General features: G+C 42.9%; 1 protein-coding gene across 11 annotated transcripts; it reads left to right on the top strand.

Annotated features, from left to right (window-relative positions):
* Nucleotides 1–329: 329 nt before the first annotated feature.
* fubp1 (far upstream element (FUSE) binding protein 1) lies at nt 330–13464 on the top strand. 11 transcript variants are annotated; one of them, XM_058061441.1, is made up of 19 exons: nt 330–571; nt 974–1064; nt 4762–4797; nt 4875–4911; nt 5006–5052; nt 5136–5207; nt 5287–5344; nt 5459–5621; nt 5978–6076; nt 6160–6255; nt 6331–6433; nt 6621–6860; nt 6946–7106; nt 7190–7341; nt 8522–8598; nt 8688–8813; nt 9099–9173; nt 9602–9664; nt 11357–13464. In XM_058061441.1, the coding sequence occupies exons 1-19, from the start codon at nt 485–487 to the stop codon at nt 11545–11547; spliced, it is 1974 nt and encodes a 657-aa protein (XP_057917424.1). In that variant the 5' UTR covers nt 330–484; the 3' UTR covers nt 11548–13464. The 11 variants fall into 11 exon arrangements, with proteins under 11 accessions (XP_057917424.1, XP_057917422.1, XP_057917420.1 ...); XM_058061439.1 differs by having other exon boundaries at nt 8522–8600; nt 8684–8813; XM_058061437.1 differs by having other exon boundaries at nt 974–1097.
* Nucleotides 13465–13734: the final 270 nt, after the last annotated feature.

The following is a 13734-nucleotide window of genomic DNA, read 5'->3' as shown; positions in this document are numbered from 1 at the left end:
CATTTTTGTTGTTGCTTATTTAAAATAGAAATGTTATTTGCGAATTAACTGCTTGATTTGCTTTGGTGATTGTGTAATAGTTCAGCTATTCTCTTGTCCAGTCTTGTTTATGTGTGTAAAAAACATGTGCAGTGTCATTGAATGGAAATACAGTAGCTTCCGACATCTCCATAAACATAAGACGCTCATGTCGTCACTCATAAAAGTACATTACTGCGCTGGTCCTAAATGCTACTATGTAACATACACACAATATCCATCATAGTAACACCTTCGCCCTTATACAAGATAAAATAAAGTCCACTATAACAACTACAGTATAACGAACACATGCGCTAAAAGGTGGAAGCAAACAGCGAATAACGTCACCTTAGCCAAGTATCGCGCGACATCAAGTACCCCCGCGAATTGAGTTCTCCTCCAGCGTATGTAAGCGTATGTCAGCCGCCATCTTGTAACGCGGCGAGGGAGAAGAGCAGCAGATATGGCGGACTACAGCAATGTGGCTCCCCCGTCCTCCGGTGGTGGTATGAATGATGCTTTTAAAGACGCTCTTCAGAGAGCACGACAGGTAAGAGCCCCTTTGTCGTGTTTTTGTCAGTTCAGAATACCACTTTCGACGTGTGAATGTCCGATTTCGGTTCGTTCTATTTTCCCTACTGGCGGCTTCGCCTTAAGCTAAGCGAGTTAGCAAGATATGTTCCAATAACACCACACCAACGGTTACCGCAAAAGCCAAACAGAAGCAGCACGACTGTAAACACTGTGTATTTCACCACACGCACAACCGAACAAGAGGTACGTGTGTTATTGTGCGCGTTATAGTGAGTCAACACGAGTTTATGGGTATTCCTTTGTTGGACCCCACTTCCGGAGACGTGTAGCACAAGGCCGCAGCACCCATGTCGCCCTTGCCTGCTGCTTCAGAGTTTGATTTTGTGGTGGTATAGATTTTATTGTTGTTATGTTTCAGATCGCAGCGAAAATAGGCGGCGATGGCGTTGCAGCACCATCAGCGGGCGAATTCGGCTACGGAGGCCAGAAAAGGCCTCTGGAGGACGCTGGTGGGTATTTTCCCATGCCTAACCTGAATATCGGTCAGTGGCTCAAATCGATTCCATGCAAGTCTTGTTAATGGTGATGCTTGCTTTGTGTATGTTGTAGTGGCTACTAATTATTAATTAACATAGTAGATCTGCTTTTTTTTAAACCTTTGCTCAAATTCATATGCACGTCCAAAGTTTTGTCCAAAAAGATCCTAACAGTATGTGTGTTACTAACACCCGCCTGGTTGATAATATGAAGTATATTTCAGGGCTCCAGACATTTTTATTTTTTTTACTAGCAGCACAGTGACCTTCTAGCTTCTGTGAGGCCGTATTGGTGGCATCTCATTCATTGTAGCTCCTGGTAAGTGCGGTAAAACAAGTTTTGCTGAACTTTCAAGACTAACAGAATATTGAGTTTTATGACTACTTCACCATGGGAACTACGCAAAGATACTTTAAACTCTCTCCTTTCAACAGAAAATAGATTTTGTTTCTAGCCCATTTTGGGCTTTATAAATCGACAGTAGAACATTTAGACTCCAAAAACTGTTAATTGGCGTTTTCTACAGAGAAGCAAATTCAAGCAGAACTGAACAATTGTTCTTATCAAATTTAGCATATAACACCATCTATTTACAGATGTGTAAATATAGCTGTGCGTGCATGTGCAAACTATACATGAACGGCACCATTATCCTTCCCGATCACAACAGACCCACAGCCAGACTTACTCTGTGCCAATGTAAGCAGCCTGTACTTTTGTCGCCATTTTCCCAGTCAGTGCGCATTTCGGCAACTTCTGTCATTATATCCAAGCCGTTGCTGTCGATCGGAGGAAAATAGAAGTGTTGCCCCCTACTGGGACTGAAATACATTGCCTAAAAATTCACACACAAAGACTTTGATCTGTAGCTCCTGTGGGGAAAAAAAAAGCCAAAGAAGTTCATGGATGTCTTTGGCAGTCAATGTTACTTCCATTTACGTCCATTCCATGTACGTCTTTTGCAGTGGGTGAGTTAAAGGGATAGTTTGGCTTTACTTGAAATTGACATCCCCATCAGCATTGTAGTACATCAACGGTGACTTACCACCCCCAATTGCTCCAGCGAGTCCAAATCTGAACTGTCCCCTTAATTTTGTGAAACAAATTAGCACCATTTGACCCAAGCCGGAATTTCATTTGATGCCTGTATAGACTAATACTAATGCAAGGGAAAGTAATAGTTTTTAGTTCAAAATAACACAATAAAAATGTTTTATCTTTTTTCAATCTGTCCTGTAATATACACAACAGTATAAATAAGATAAAACTTTAAGTATTAAACTGTGTGCATAGTGTCCAGGGTAATGATAGTGGAGTCTGACAGTAGAGCCAGGCAAAATGTGGAAACAAAGATGGTGGAAAAGCCGGACTTCAGTGTGATTCAAATCTGATTCAAATAACACTTGCTGGCATCTGTGACAAGCTGCCTGACGTCAACTACACATTGCACTGACTTTTTGTTATTCTCATGGTAATAAGGCACATCCCTTGTCAGGTCAATACAGGACACATGCTTTTATTTGCTTTTTATGCACATGTGTGAGCAGATAAAAAACTTTGTCTCATATTTTAGTCTCAAAGTGCGACCATTCAGTTGCAGTCTGGAGCCCTGTATTTATACAACAGCCCCAGTAACAATTCATCATGCCTTTCAATCAGGTTCCCCGTACCATATGGGTGACACATTTTGCTACAAAGCACCACCACCCAGGATTATGAATTGCCACAATGACCCAAATATAGAATCATTCCCGCCGCTCTTGAGAAAGATGGGGTTCTCTTGTGTTTGCTTTCTGGGGGTTTATACAGTGCACCTGGAAAGTATTCACAGGGTTTCACTTTTTCCACATTTTTTTCCAAATCTCACAGCCTTATTTGCACCCCATAACGACGATGTGAACTTTTTTGTTGTTGCAAATTCGTTAATGATAAAACTGAATAAATGTGTGCATAAGTATTCACAACCTTTGCTCAATATTTTGATGCACCTTTGCCAGTAATTACAGCCTCAAGTCATTTTGAATATGATGCCACATGCTTGGCACACCAATCTTTGGGCAGCATTCCTCTTTGTTGTACCTCCTTGGGCTCCATCAGGTTGGGAAGTGTCCAGTGCACAGCCATTTTCAGACCCAAAAAAAACAAAAAAAAGACCAAAAAAGTGGAAATCAAAACAATATAACTAATTTTAAAAATTGTAGTTGAATGCATTAGTAAGATCACAATCCTACTTTATTTTTCACACCCATGTCAAAAGGGTCGCCTCAAAGTTATCTTGCCTTTTCCAATGATGAGGCCACTTTTATATGCAGCATAGTATAACATAGTATTTCAATGATACGAAAATGACTTGTATTGGTAAATACATATATATTGGTCAAGACTTGTATATGATAAGCGTAACTGACTGATACATGACATGAATGAAATACTGTCATAAGAAGGAACTTTCGTGTGGGGAGCGTAAATGGAAGCTAGTGGAGCGTAAATGGAAGATAGTGGGGTTAGCTTAGTTTAGCATGCTAGTATGGTTGCGTACGTGACTCAAAATTAGAGAGTGGGGTTGGGCTATCTTGTTTGTGTGACCAATCACAGTGTACTGGGCGTGCCTGGAGGCGGGCTGTGGGTGGAATAAATTAAAACGGACCGTTTGGAAATCCAAAGAAATACACTGCAATAGTTGCAGAGGAACGCTGGAGCTCTGACCGTGACCATTTGGTTATTGGTCACTCAGCTTAGATGGCCGGCCAGCCCTGGGACGAGTCCTGGTTGTTCCAAACCTTCCACAGATGGAAGCAGCAGAATTTTTTTCTGGAACCTTCCCCAGGCTTGTGCCTTGAGACAGTCCTGTCTCTGAGGTCAACAGATAATTCCTTTATCTTTATCTCTGCCCTTCCAAATTATGTCCAATCAACTGAATTTACCACATGTGGACTCCAATTGAGCTGCTGAAACATCTCCAGAATCGTCAGTGGAAACAGAATACACTTGAGTGAATTTTGAGCTTCACAGCAATGAATACTTATGTACTATTTGCAAACATTTTAGAAAAACCTTTCTCTCTTTGTCATTATGGGATGTTGTGTGTCTGTGTGGAATTGTAATTTTTGAGGAGGTAAAAAAAATATGATCAGTTTTGGAATAAGGCTGTGACATAAATGTGGAAAATGTGAAGTGCTGTGAATACTTGACAGCTGCACTACATGCAAACCAACCCGTGCAGCACACCTAAGACGGAGATCACCAACACATTTCTTGAATTTTTCCATGTTTTGGTCAACATGGTAGAGTAATATACCCAATAATATTGCATTTGCACATTATAGAATGAATTGTTGCAGGGCTCTTGTTGACTGTCTACACACACCCACTAAATTAATGGTGTGTGTGCTCATACGTTTTTATTTTCTGATGCTATAATCTCAATCCATGTGTGCATGTTTTAATCATTACGATTTTGTGTAAAGTAAGCCTCAAAGATGTGCAGCGACTGTTGATGCACGCCATTATTTGTCAATGCCATTCTCTATTTGTGATACCTGTAACTGTTGGAGTAATAAAATGCCCAAATAAGCCCAGTGAATGCATCCTGGGCTTTAGCCCGATAGGTTGACCAGACTTTTCCAGCTTGCACTGTGACGCATACTGATGCTGCTTTTGTTGTCGTAGACCAACCAGAGACGAAGAAAGTGGCAACCAATGATGGTGGGTTAACTGATGACAGCAGCAGCAGTTGTATTTATAGTAAGGCTGTATCTCATTGCAATTTATCCACCGTACAGCTTTTTCTGCCATGGGAGGAATGGGCGGCCCCTCGAGGTGAGCTAATTGAGTCGACGACTACTCGGGTTACCTCAAAATTGAATGTACAAAATTAGCTCATCGATTTTTATCATTTTTTCTCTCTTGTCAGGTCGGCATCGGAAGAATACAAAGTTCCTGATGGAATGGTTGGATTCAGTGAGTTAATTCAGCGCTTATTGTATCTGGTCAGTGTTGGCTACAGAAGAGGAGGAGGAGTTAAGACACTTATTCTTTTGTAGTTATCGGAAGAGGTGGCGAACAAATATCACGTCTGCAGCAAGAGTCTGGGTGCAAAATACAGATTGCTCCTGGTAAGTTTAGCTTAAATATGGTTGCTGCAAATAAGAAGAACTAACTTATTTTATGATTGTTGTAAATCTTGTCTTGTAGACAGTGGAGGCATGCCTGATAGGTCAGTGACATTGACAGGGCCACCAGAATCCATCATGTAAGTATCATACTGTCTTACTTCATTTTTAAGCTTCAGTCAGACCTACTGAAAAATGATTATGTATTATGCTGTGCAACCTTGTGTGTGACAATGTCGTTCCTGTATGAACAGGACGGCAAAGCGGTTGCTCCAGGAGATTGTTGAGAAGGGGCGACCAGCCCCAGCGTTCCATCACAGCGATGGCCCAGGCATGACCGTTCAGGAGATTATGGTCCCTGCCTCAAAAGCTGGCTTGGTCATTGGGAAGGGAGGCGAGACAATCAAGAGCCTTCAGGTTAGTCATGGCAATGGAACCACACCAATGTTCATGGTCGCCAAGGCCGGGTCAGCACTCGAGGCCAACCAATTTATCCGCGGGCCGGTTATGACATATCACAGATTAAATCGACGTAGGTGAATATGTAATGATATGTTAACTTTATGCTGCCCGGAGATCTCTGAGACAAAGATTGATGCAACTGTTTATTCACTGACTATTATACAAGCTTTTAACGTGATATCAAGCTATATGCAAATAGTCTTATAAACACAATGTATTGGAAAAACATCTCATATTGGAGTATACTGTATTATCCCTTTCAGCCGAATGCAGACAATTGGTTTTATTTTATGTGTTTACTTTTATTGCAGGAAAGGGCGGGAGTGAAGATGGTCATGATCCAAGATGGCCCCCAAAACACAGGCGCAGACAAACCTCTCCGCATTTCAGGAGAGCCATTTAAAGTTCAGGTGGGTCATCATGCTTTCTGGTATTCAGCTGGCCATTTTTTCCCATGAGAAGACATTGACCTGATTGCAACCGTCTGTGGCAGCAAGCTAAAGAGATGGTATTGGAGCTGATCAGGGAACAGGGCTTCAGAGAGCAGAGGGGCGAGTACGGCTCCAGGATCGGAGGGGACAGCTTAGATGTAAGTTTCTTTCTTTCTGAAGGGATGGGTATTATCCAGCAGCATTCTCAGTGTGTTCTTTCTCTGCCTCCCAAGGTTCCTGTTCCCCGGTTTGCGGTTGGAATTGTCATTGGCAGAAATGGGGAGATGATCAAGAAAATACAGAGCGACACAGGTGTCAGGATCCAGTTTAAACCAGGCAAGTTTTCAAACCCATCTAGGGTGCTTTTTCGATCAAGTATTGGGTCTATGATGAGAACTCATGCACCACTCTGACAGGCTGATGGATACACCTAACCTCAAGTGTTCTGAGACTTAAATACTCATTAAGAGAAACCTGTTGTATGTCAATGATGGCTTATAACATCATTGTTATTGCCTTCCAGATGATGGCAGTGCACCAGACAGGATAGCACAGATCATGGGTCCTCCTGACCAGGCTCAGCACGCAGCGGAAATCATTACGGACCTGCTGAGGAGTGTCCAGACTGGAGGTCCTCCTGGTCACGGTGGTGGAAGAGGCCGAGGACGTGGGCAAGGCAATTGGAACATGGGTCCCCCTGGTGGTCTGCAGGAGTTTACCTTCACTGTTCCAACCATGAAGACTGGCCTCATCATTGGAAAAGGCAAGATAACTTTGAGGTGGCCCTTTTGACATAGCAAAGGCTGGGTGTGAAAAATAAAGTAGGATTGTGATGACTTCTCCTTCAGGTGGTGAGACCATTAAATGCATAAGCCAACAGTCAGGAGCCAGGATTGAGCTGCAGAGGAACCCTCCACCAAACTCAGACCCCAACGTCAAAATGTTCACCGTCAGAGGCTCCCCCCAACAGATTGACTACGCCAGACAGCTGGTGGAGGAGAAAATTGGGGTGAATAAGCATGTCTGCGTAGGAGTATAATTGGAAAGAGCCCTGCAGCATGTCTTTAAAAAAAAAAAAATTAATCCTCTCAGGGACCTGTTACTCCAATGGGTGGCCCACATGGTCCTCCTGGTCCACATGGCGGCCCAGGCCCACATGGTCCTCCTGGACCACCAGGACCTCCTGGAGCTCCCATGGGTCCTTACAACCCTGGACCTTACAACCAGGGACCCCCAGGGCCGCAGTAAGTACAACATAGTCATCTTTTGCTACATTGTAGTTTGAACATCACACCCTCAGGCTATTGCATTTAAAAAATAATTCAAACGTTTTTAAAACGGCATATTTGATCAATTTTATTGAAAGAAAGTGTAATTTATTATTTTTGTTATTATAGGATTACATTGTGCACTTTATTGTTGTATTGTTTATACAATTAATTTTTGAAGTTAATAAAAATATATTTGTTTTATTCTTGGAGATAAATTGGCTTTAATTGCTATATGTCAAATTATGGGGAGATAATCGATTAATTCATTCATTTTCTAGCGCTTATTCTCACGAGGGTCGCGGTGGGTGCTCGAACCTATCCCAGCTGTCTTCGGGCGAGAGGCGATGTACACCCTGGACTGGTGGCCAGCCAATCACAGGGCACATATAGACAAACAACCATTCACACTCACATTCATACCAATGGACAATTTGGAGTCGCCAATTAACCTAGCATGTTTTTGGAATGTGGGAGGAAACCGGAGTACCCGGAGAAAACCCACGCATGCATGGGGAGAACATGCAAACTCCACACAGAGATGGCCGAGGGTGGAATTGAACTTGGGTCTCCTAGCTGTGAGGTCTGCGTGCTTATCACATGTCCGCCGTGCAGCCTAAAATCAAATCGTTAGATTAATCGATGCATGGAACAACTATTTTCTAGATTCATTGATTACAAAAATAATTGTTTTACCCAGCCCTAGTCTGCACCCTTAATCACAGCATTAATCACCACCAGCATTAGGAATGGCAGCACAGGGTCTGCTTGGAGCCCCATGGCGGCCAGAGCAGATGACTTCCCTCTGGCATCAGGGCTGACCCGCAGTGTGTCTGACAGGAAGGCATAATGTAGCAACCATAACTCCGCATCATTACATACACACCTCATATGTAAAGGGAGGTCCGTGTTGACAACTTGTCAGCATGGTCAGTATATTTAGTGGACACTTACTACAGTGCCTACCTAGTATATGCTGTATTTGGTAATAGCAGTGTCAATGTGACTATGGGTGTTATTTCATGTCGAGAGGGCTCTAATGATGGTACCCATATTTAGAATTCACTCATCGCAGTCAATGCGGAACCAATTAATGGCGATAAAGGATAGCTGACTGTATCACTATCAAGTGCAAAACTGTTCATGTTTCTTTCAGCGGTCCCCCAGCACCATACCAGCCTCAGGGGTGGGGCAATGGCTACCCCCACTGGCAACAGGGACAGCCTGACCCAAGTGAGTACCTGACACTGCAGGAAATGATTGAGTTAACTATTGATGTCTTGCCTGTCTGAAAGTGTTTGTTGTTCCTACCATGGGTTCAGACAAAGCAGCAGCTGATGCAAATGCTGCCGCGTGGGCAGCCTACTACGCCCAGTATGGTCAACAACCTCAGGCTCCAATGACCCCCACCAGCGGAGCACCAGGCACGAATCAGTCCAATGGTCAAGGTAATAATCCTGGATGAACACCCCCTCCACTCCTCCAATTAGCATGGAAGAAGTTTAGTGTAGTGGACTAGCCTCACTTCACTAGTCTTAAACTTTGTTTTGGTTGACAGGAGACTAACTTCTCTCCCCTCCCAGCTCCCTTTTTAAAACTTTTTTTTTGTTTTAATAATAGGCCAGGGACATGGTAGTTTGTCCACCATCTTGAGGTTGACAGCCCCCCCAGGCAGGTGGAGGAAAACCTACTCAGAAGGATTTATTAATTACAAGTACCGTTTTTTTTAACAGGTGACCCACAGGCTGCAGGTCAGAGTGGACAGGCAGATTACACCAAGGCCTGGGAGGATTATTACAAGAAAATGGGTATATGACTGTAGTCTCAGTGTACACCTATTCAACATGCAACAGTCTAAACAGCAACCAGGCTATCGGCCTTTTACAGGCCTGGGTAGTAGTCATTAGTACTTGAAGCTTGCCGTGGAGCTATTTTGATTTTCTTTTTTCAGTGTATCTCCACATGGGTTGACCTTGAACGGCCTGTGCTGTTTAGACTGCACCATTCTCAATGTCTCCTGGACTGAACTGTGAACAAAACCTTTCCAGAGTTTAGGAATAGTCTTATTTCCAAGATAATGTGTTGGACATGCTATTGTCTCATTGCTGCAAAGTGTGCTTCAGCGTTCCGTTGATTGGACAGTGTCATGTTGTGTATGTGGGGTGTGCATACTGTGAATGCTGATGATCTCAGATGATGGCGCAATGTACTTATGGACAAATTGTTCTTTCTGCAGGTCAACAGAGTCAACAACCTCAGGACTACACTAAGGCATGGGAGGAGTACTATAAGAAACAAGGTGGGTGTACTTGTGCGTGGGATGGGTGGCTGTGCTCCTCATGCAGCTTTTCTCTTGTAGAGATGTTGCTCTGACAGCCACCCAATATAAAAGCAGAAGGTTTCTGACCCCCATTCTGAGAGATTGGTTGTGGGTTCGTTCCCCTTCTTACACATTGGTGTGAATGTGTTTGCCGCCTTCCTGATTTATTTTGTGCATGATTGTCACACAATGTTGCAGATCATTCGCAAATGTAACAACGTAAATTGGTCAGTAACAACGCAACTGAACACAAATTCTTGTGAAGAAAAAGTGCACCTCTGAATGAAAAACAAAATGAAGATCATTGAGTGGCCGAGTCAAGTCCTGACCTGAATGCTATTGAGATGCTGTTGCATGACCTTGAAAGGCGGTTCCTGCTGGAAAACCCTTCAATGAGGCTGAATTACAATTACAATTGAGCGAAGATGAGTGTTGGCCAGATTTCCTCCACAGCGCTTGTAGGAATTGCAATTTTATTGTATCATCACAGGGCTCTACGTTAAAAACAAAAATTACTTGCCCATGGGGAATCCTTAAGGTGAGAACTACTTGCCCGAACTTGCCCCATGTAAAATGAAAAGACTGCCATAATGATATCATATATCAATATATGCTGATAATTCATCAGATAATAGTACTGATGCATTGTATTTGGAGGAATGTCTGAAAATTTGTGGAGATGTATGTTAACATGGCAAGCCATGCTACCTTACACATGGTAGTCGTAGTAAGCAGTGATATTTATAAGTTGTGTACCTCAATGAAACATTTGACACATTTGTGTACTAGTAAAGTGTTTTTAATCCAGAAAAAATGCTCAATGGTCAAACAATAATTTGTGAAGCAAAGGTGAGAAAAATACACAGAGAAATGAAACCGCTAGGTTTTGTAGCTTGTGCAAAATCAGCACTTGGTATTGGATCTAATGGGTGGTGTTTCATTGTGACCACTTCAAATTGTCACAGCAATGTGATTCACTCACCTTTGCCATCATTTGATTTGCTGCCGCTAATAAAATACTTGTTTAGGAGGCACTGTTTCATCACTTTTTGGTGTTTTCCTTCAGAAGTTGTTGAAGAATTAGACGATGTTGGCAGGGACGCCATGATAGATGTTTTCCTAGTAAAACGATCGCTGATTGGTTGATCGCGAACAAGAACGGGTGTGGGTAAAACGCGGATTGTGGATTACGGACCGCGGTCTAAATAAACGATTCTGATTGGTCCATTTCAAGATTTGCAAGGATTGGTTTGCAAATTACCACCGGAATTACGCAGTCCGTGTTTTACCAACACCCAACAAGAACCGCTTTAAAAAAAACTCTTGGCAGTACGGCATGCTAAAGTGCACTTGCCCGACGGGAATATTAATGATTGGATTTACTTGCCCGAATTTTGTTTTAACTTGCCCCGGGCCATCGGTACAACGTTATTGTCGAGCCCTGCATCACTCTTGATGGAACGATAGATACATTTTGTTTGATCTGAAACATCTTAAGTGTAACAAATATGCAAGAAAAGGTGTGTTTGAGGTAAATGTCTTAATCCTACCATTCATAAACTAGCTGCTTGAAGTTATTCTATTGGCTGTGGTGGAAGTCGTCACTGTTTTTTGTCTGGGGTTTCTTTGTTTTGGTTTTGCCGCCTCAAGTCTTCCCTTTTGATCTACCAGGTCAAGCTGCTCCTCAGGCGGCGGCCCCAGCAGCTGCGGCCCCAGCCACCCAGGCCGGCGGCCAACCCGACTACAGTGCTGCCTGGGCCGAGTACTACAGGCAACAGGCGGCGTACTACGGCACAGGCAACCCTCAGACCATGGGCGCGGCACCACAGGCCCCTCAGGTACGCCCCCTCCTCCTAGATTAGACATGTGCATGGAATGGTCCGTGATTGCCTCCTAACATCCTTGCCCCTGCAGGCTATTACAGGGTTCCAGTGAGTTCAGCTGCAACATGGCACTTTTTAACCCAAACCTTCCTTCCTAAACAGGACATGAGTCCAGTGTTTCCACTGTTAACATGCAATGTATCTTCTATGTATTTCTCCTGCACAGGGCCAGTAATGTGAAGTGGACATAAAGTAAATGCTTCATTGTCGAAACAAATCCTTTTGTTAAATGTTTGGATGCAGACGCCTTGATGAAGATCTTAAATTTCCTTGGTTTGAAAGTGTTTGACATAGATGGCAGATTACCGGCGAGCACGTCCTCCACATTTGTTTTCTTTTTCTCTTGTAAAAGCTTTGTTTTTAGTGAGGTAACTCTTCATGTGGTCATTCCAGCCCTGTATCTACATTCAGTGTGGTTAGAAGTCATGTTTATTCTTAAACTGTAGACATTACCATGTAAATCATCTCAGTTTTAAAAATGCTATTGCCTGTTGTGTTTTTGCAATAAAACAAACTGAAACCTCCTGTGTGGGTAAGTGGGGATCACCATAGACAAAGGGGGGCATGTTTGTCGTCTTTGAGAGGGGGCGTTACAAAAGCTAGCAGGGCCATGTGTGGGTTTTCAATCTGGTTGACACAAAGTGATACTGTCCTGTTTCTCTCCAACTGTCTATAAGACACTCCATGTGGTTTTTGTTGACTCTTGAACCTTCCATGCTTTGACTTGAATCTGTAGCCAGACGTCAGAACAGGAAGTGATCCATGTTACATGAACTGTGGCGCGGTGGCACTCTTTGTTGACATGGTGGCACTAGTATGTTTTGCCTTGATATAGACACTTCCTCCTCCACAGGCAAGTGTAGACGAGCGGTAAGCAAGTATTTTTGTACTGTATTTGTTGCTCAGAGGATAAACGTGTGTTGCCTGTTTTAGTGTCCCTATTTTTGTGTGTGTTTTTCCTGCAGGACAGTCAGGTAAATTTGCCCCTGTATATGACATTGATGCATTTAAACTTTCTGACTGTAAACTAATGTACGTTTTTTTAAACATGTTTTTTATGATAAAAAAAAACCCATTGCAAAAACCAAATGATTTTTGCTGTGCCACTTGTTGGTCTCTATCCAATATGAGCTATGAGATTTGTAGGCTCGCAGTCTTCATCCAAGTTGAGCCCTGCCGTCCTGTAAGTACAAAATTGAGCCTTGTGATGCTTGCAAAGTATATCAATATATACATTCTTTTGTCAAATCCTGCCATGTTCCCTTTTTTCGGGTAAGTATCCAATGTTCTGCAACGCGGCGTAAGACTATTGACAAATGATTGAGACGTTGAATTGTTGAATATCGTGTCGGACATTTTGTTAGGGGTAGCCAGTTGTTGACTTGACTGTCCTCTTTAAATGCCCCTTCCCCATCTTGCTTTTGCATCATAGATGTTAATCAGAAAGCAAAGAGATGTTAGTGTAGCATGCTTAGCCTTCTCTTTGCTAATGTTCTATTTGAGCATGTGATGATGGTCGTGGACTTGTCCAGTACTACTGACGAATGAACATTGATTTATGACAAATTTTGAATGAATGAATGAATGACTAGATCAGAAAATACAAATCCTTTTGACTGCAAACAGTGCAATCCATATATAAATATATATACACACGCATATATATCTGATCTTTGCAGTGTCCCCCTTCCTCAGACCTTGCACCTTAGGTTCTGCTGCAGTAACCCAGGTAAGCAAAGCCTAAGGCGTCAATAGTGTTTAAATTGATCTGTGCAAAGAACTGCTTAGCTGCAAGACTTGTACGACTTTCTATGACTTTGTGGACTTGACTCGAGTACAAACGTATTGGCTATGAGGAAATGTCACTGTAGTCTGTATTGTCCCACCCCCACCCCCTCTTATCGCATTCTGGGTACAAAGTGCATGTCATGTCAAGCTGCTGCCGATGGTCAGGGTTGATACATGTTTTGATTATTATTTTTTAAAAACAATTTATTATGCTGGTGGTTGTCAATCTGCTGTCACGTGTGGTACTGATGTGCTATTGAAACGCCTTCACTTCTCGCTCACAGTGTTGGAGGACGCTGCAAGCTTTAGGTGCTAGAATCTCGTAGTTTGTCCCCCCCACACACAAAAGGAGTCAAACCCTCTGCCGAGCGTAGGCCG

This window comes from Doryrhamphus excisus, chromosome 22 (genome assembly GCF_030265055.1).
Source record: "Doryrhamphus excisus isolate RoL2022-K1 chromosome 22, RoL_Dexc_1.0, whole genome shotgun sequence".
Taxonomy (NCBI): domain Eukaryota; kingdom Metazoa; phylum Chordata; class Actinopteri; order Syngnathiformes; family Syngnathidae; genus Doryrhamphus; species Doryrhamphus excisus.
This window is presented reverse-complemented; position numbering and strand designations above follow the sequence as displayed.

Bases quoted from the DNA above. Each gene is read 5' to 3' on its own strand.
- fubp1 (XM_058061430.1), top strand. From the start codon at position 485: ATGGCGGACTACAGCAATGTGGCTCCCCCGTCCTCCGGTGGTGGTATG. The intron at 4,798-4,874 runs GTGGGTTAACTG...TCCACCGTACAG, and splicing joins GAAAGTGGCAACCAATGATG to CTTTTTCTGCCATGGGAGGA. The intron at 6,434-6,620 runs GCAAGTTTTCAA...ATTGCCTTCCAG, and splicing joins CAGGATCCAGTTTAAACCAG to ATGATGGCAGTGCACCAGAC.